The 4,191-nt window shown below is 37.8% G+C and overlaps 1 protein-coding gene across 1 annotated transcript; it reads left to right on the forward strand.

Moving 5' to 3' along the window:
• On the forward strand, positions 1–1,839 carry LOC121648826 (nuclear factor 7, brain-like). The gene has a single exon (XM_041999251.1). It carries the CDS (start codon positions 129–131, stop codon positions 1,557–1,559), a length of 1,431 nt encoding a protein of 476 aa, XP_041855185.1. The 5' UTR covers positions 1–128; the 3' UTR covers positions 1,560–1,839.
• Positions 1,840–4,191: the final 2,352 nt, after the last annotated feature.

Genomic DNA, 4,191 nt, shown 5'->3' on the forward strand with positions numbered 1-4,191 from the left:
AGAAAGCTGAGACGCCATTACAGGGTGCGAGATCTCTACAGAACAGGAAACATATTTGGAGGAATTTCTACATAAAGGTGAAGCAACTATAAGTTGGTGAGTCCTGATGTTGAAAGATTCAGTAACAAATGGCTGAAAAACCTCTTAAAAACTTCCTGAGCTGCCATGTGTGTTCAGAGACTTTCAGAGATCCTGTGTCTCTGAGCTGCAACCACAACTTCTGTTCAAGCTGCCTGCAGAAATTCTGGGAACAAGCTGGAAACAAAAACTGTCCCATTTGTAAAAGAAAATCATCCAAGGACCAACCAGACATTAACTTTGGATTAAAGGAACTGGCTGATTCTTTTGCTGGAAGACAGAAATCTGGATCATGTGAAACAGAAAAAGAAGTAAAGACATTGACTGTGTGTACTAAACATCCAGAAGAGACTAAATTGTTCTGTAAAGATGAGCAGAGAGCTGTGTGTCCTGTCTGTGAGTTTTCTCTCCACCAGCATCACAAAGTGGTTCCTATAGAACAAGCAGTCAGTGGCCTGAAGGAGCAGCTGAAATGTGACTTAAAGTCTCTGCAGGACAAGAGGAACACATACAAACAAGTGGAGGAAACATACAATGATGTGATTCAACACTCCAACAAGCAGCTGTTGTCCACAGAGAAGCAGATCAGAGCAGAGTTCAACAAGCTGCAGCAGTTCCTGAAAGAGGAAGAGGAGTCCAGACTGGCAGCTCTGAGGGAGGAAGAGGAGCAGAAGAGGAAGACTATCAGCAGAGAGATGAAGAAGATTCAGGATCACATCTCCTCTCTGTCAGACAGCATCTGTGCTGTTGAAGAAGACCTGCAGAAAGACAACGTGCCATTTCTCAGCAGTTATAAAGCCACTCAGAGCAGAAGCAGAACCCAGTGCTCACTGTCAGATCCACAGCTGGTCTCAGGAGCCCTGATAGATGTGGCCAAACACCTGGGCAACCTGTCCTTCAGAGTCTGGGAGAAGATGAAGGAGAAGGTCCACTTCAGTCCCGTCATTCTGGACCCAAACACTGCAGACCCGTGTCTCTATCTGTCTGATGATCTGACCAGTGTGAGACATGGAGACAAAAAGAAGCTTCCTGATAATCCAGAGAGAAACACAAAGTACCCCACTGTGTTTGGCTCTGAGGGCTTCAGCTCAGGGAAACACAGCTGGGAGGTGGAGGTGGGAGATCTTCCTGGCTGGCTGGTGGGTTTGGTTAAAGAGTCTGTTGACAGGAAGGGAGAGAGATATGCTTCACCAAAATATGGAATCTGGTGTTTATTGTGCAGTGATGGAAAATACACTGATGGTGTTTGTGAGACTGTCACAGTGAAGAAGAGTCTCCAGAGGATCAGAGTCCAGCTGGACTATGACAGGGGGGAGGTGTCCTTCTACAACCCTGAAGACATGACTCACATCTACACTCACAGAGACACTTTTACTGAGAAACTCTTCCCATATTTCTATGTTGGAAAAGCTGGAGAAGGAAAAACCTCTGATATCAAAATCTGTCAAACTCTTGTTTCTCTGAGATTTTCAGAAAAATGAATCAGATGTTCAAACTTTTACCATCATAAATTGTTGTTCATCAATAGTTTTCAGACTTTTACACGTCAGACTTTTTAAATCATTGATACAAATCAGCATCTGATTTAATCTTTATACTAAAACAGATTCAAGGCTTCTTAAATGATTTTCTTCCTGTAAATATTTTCTAATCTTGCTTTACTTATATTAGATCTCTGTCCAACAAGTCACTGTTAGTTAATGACTTCATCATTTCTCACAAATGAGATTTTCTTTTTCTTTCACAAACATGGTTAACAGAAGGCACAAGTTCTACTTTTCTTAATAAAACAGCAGCCAAAATGTTAGTTTTATGAATAAATGCTGAAATGGGAGGAGAGGAGGTGGAGAAGCTGCCTCATTTAAAGATGCATTTCCATGGAAAGAGATTTCATTTGGGAATTTTATTTCTTATCAATATCTTAGTTTTATTTTAAGGGGTGCCTCCATAATTGCCTGTCTGACTATTTTTGTATTTTGTTGAATTTATTGATCACTCAGAAAGATCAAACAAGCCTCTGTTCAGATCAGAAGAGGTAAATATTTCTGAGAGAACAAGTGCAGAGTTTATCCAGGACATAGCTGTGTTACCAACGAGTGCAGAGTCAGTTTACGGACTCCTGGATCATTTCAACTCTAATATCTTGAATGTAATGGATGCTGGTGCACCAATCAGAATCAAGAGCACCTGATCAATCAGGAAACACGGCAGAGAAACATCACTAGAAACAGAAACTTGGAAAGAGAAAGCAGGAAAACTGAGCGCATGTGGAATAAATCGATTCAAAGCTTCTTAAATGATTATCTTCATAGAAATATTTTCTTATCACCCAAATGTGTATTTATGTGCAGAATCATTAACATCACCTCTTCATGAAATCTTTCAGGAACAATCCCATAACTACTGTCGCTTTCTGTTAGATTACAAGAAGGAAAACAGCAGAGATGCAAAGAAACAAAGAGTTTACTAAATACAGAAACTGCAACACATCAGGTAAAAATCTGATGTTGGAAATATGAGCTTTTTAACGTGGTTAGCAGCCTGTCTGATTTACAATTATTTCTTAATTTCTTCTTCATCACAAGTGCTTCATCCAGCTGTGTCATTAGTTTGTAAATAGATTCATTTTCTTCTTGTTTTTAATTAACTTCACTGAATAAAGTCAAATGTTTAAACTACAGAAAAAGAAAGAAAATAAAATTTCATCCTGTAAAATAATTTCAGCCAAAGTTTTATTTTACTTTAGATCAAAGTTATTGAAAGTGGAAACTTCTGCTCATGATTTTATGTCTGAACTTTGGCGTTAGGATTTTTTCTGTCTGTTCAGATCAATTAATTCCAGCTTTTAATCTTTAAACTAGAAATATTTACATGCTCATTTAGATGTTTCCAGAAGTAATAAATGTGAGAACAATCATCATTTATAGATCGCTCTGTTGGATGTTGAAGAGCTGAAAATGTGAGAAATAAAGTTTTACATCTTTAAAAAGAGATGTAAAACTCAGATTCTCCAACTGGTCTGAGCTTCAGTGTTCAACATTAGAAACAAGCAGAAATCAAACCTATTGAGGAGAAAATTTCACTTTATTTCTCCTCCACTGGATGTTTGTTCACTATTAAATGTTGTGTGTAAAATAAAGAATAAATCAGAGGTTTTCAGCAGTATATTCATTCTTCATCAAGTTTTCTAAGTTCACCTGCTTCATTCATGTTGACAGAGAAATGTTTAAAGAGTCTGGACACACAGAGCTGGAAACATGAGTCTTTTTATTCTGCAGCTGCATTATGCAAACACAGTGTATGAGAGGTGGAGATTATTGTAAAACTTTTCCAACCAGGAAACTTTGATTGAAAGACTTTTACTTTGATACTAAATGACTTCTGAAATGAAATGATAAAATATCTTCATCATGTGATTGTGTGACTCATGTTTCTTCCTGTGATCACCACTAGATGGAGACTAAACTCACATTTTGTTCACATTTAAAATCTTCAAATGTTTTTATCTATTTTGTCCTTTCATACAGATAAATGGGATTTTACCCTCTGATAGTTTTAGTGACATTACTACCAGTATTTAGTCTTTTGTCAGTGGAGGCTTAAACAGTAAATAGTTAGAAGTGTAAATACCAACTTTACATTTCATATTTTTTTAATCACATTACGTACGTAGTTGGATGTTGTTGAGTTTAACATGTCCACTCTGTCAAAGTGAAATATCAAGTAAAAGCTTTCTAAAATATTAAATATATGTGTTAAACACACAGTGACCTTACTAACTGAGTCATGTAGATAACTGAAGGTTTACCATGTGCTTAATAAATGATGATATTAGGCAAAAATGTCCCCCTGTCTTTGTCCTCCCTGTAAGCATCCCAGGAAAGGGTGGACAGGGTTCACGAAAGGAAGAACAAGTGCATAGTTTAGACCAGTAGTTCCCAAACTGAGGTCTGGGCCCCCCAAGAGGATCCCTGAAGAGCACAGGGCGTCACCGAGGCTTTGACCATTCAGAGCCGTTGTGATTAAAAATGACGACAATTTCCACACAGAGATGAGTTGAAGTTTTTTTTTTTTTTTTTTTTTAATCATCTGGGCTTTTCGTTTATATAGAAC

The sequence above is a fragment of the Melanotaenia boesemani genome, chromosome 11 (assembly GCF_017639745.1).
Source record: "Melanotaenia boesemani isolate fMelBoe1 chromosome 11, fMelBoe1.pri, whole genome shotgun sequence".
In the NCBI taxonomy this organism is placed as follows: Eukaryota; Metazoa; Chordata; class Actinopteri; order Atheriniformes; family Melanotaeniidae; genus Melanotaenia; species Melanotaenia boesemani.

Bases quoted from the DNA above. Each gene is read 5' to 3' on its own strand.
- LOC121648826 (XM_041999251.1), top strand. From the start codon at position 129: ATGGCTGAAAAACCTCTTAAAAACTTCCTGAGCTGCCATGTGTGTTCA.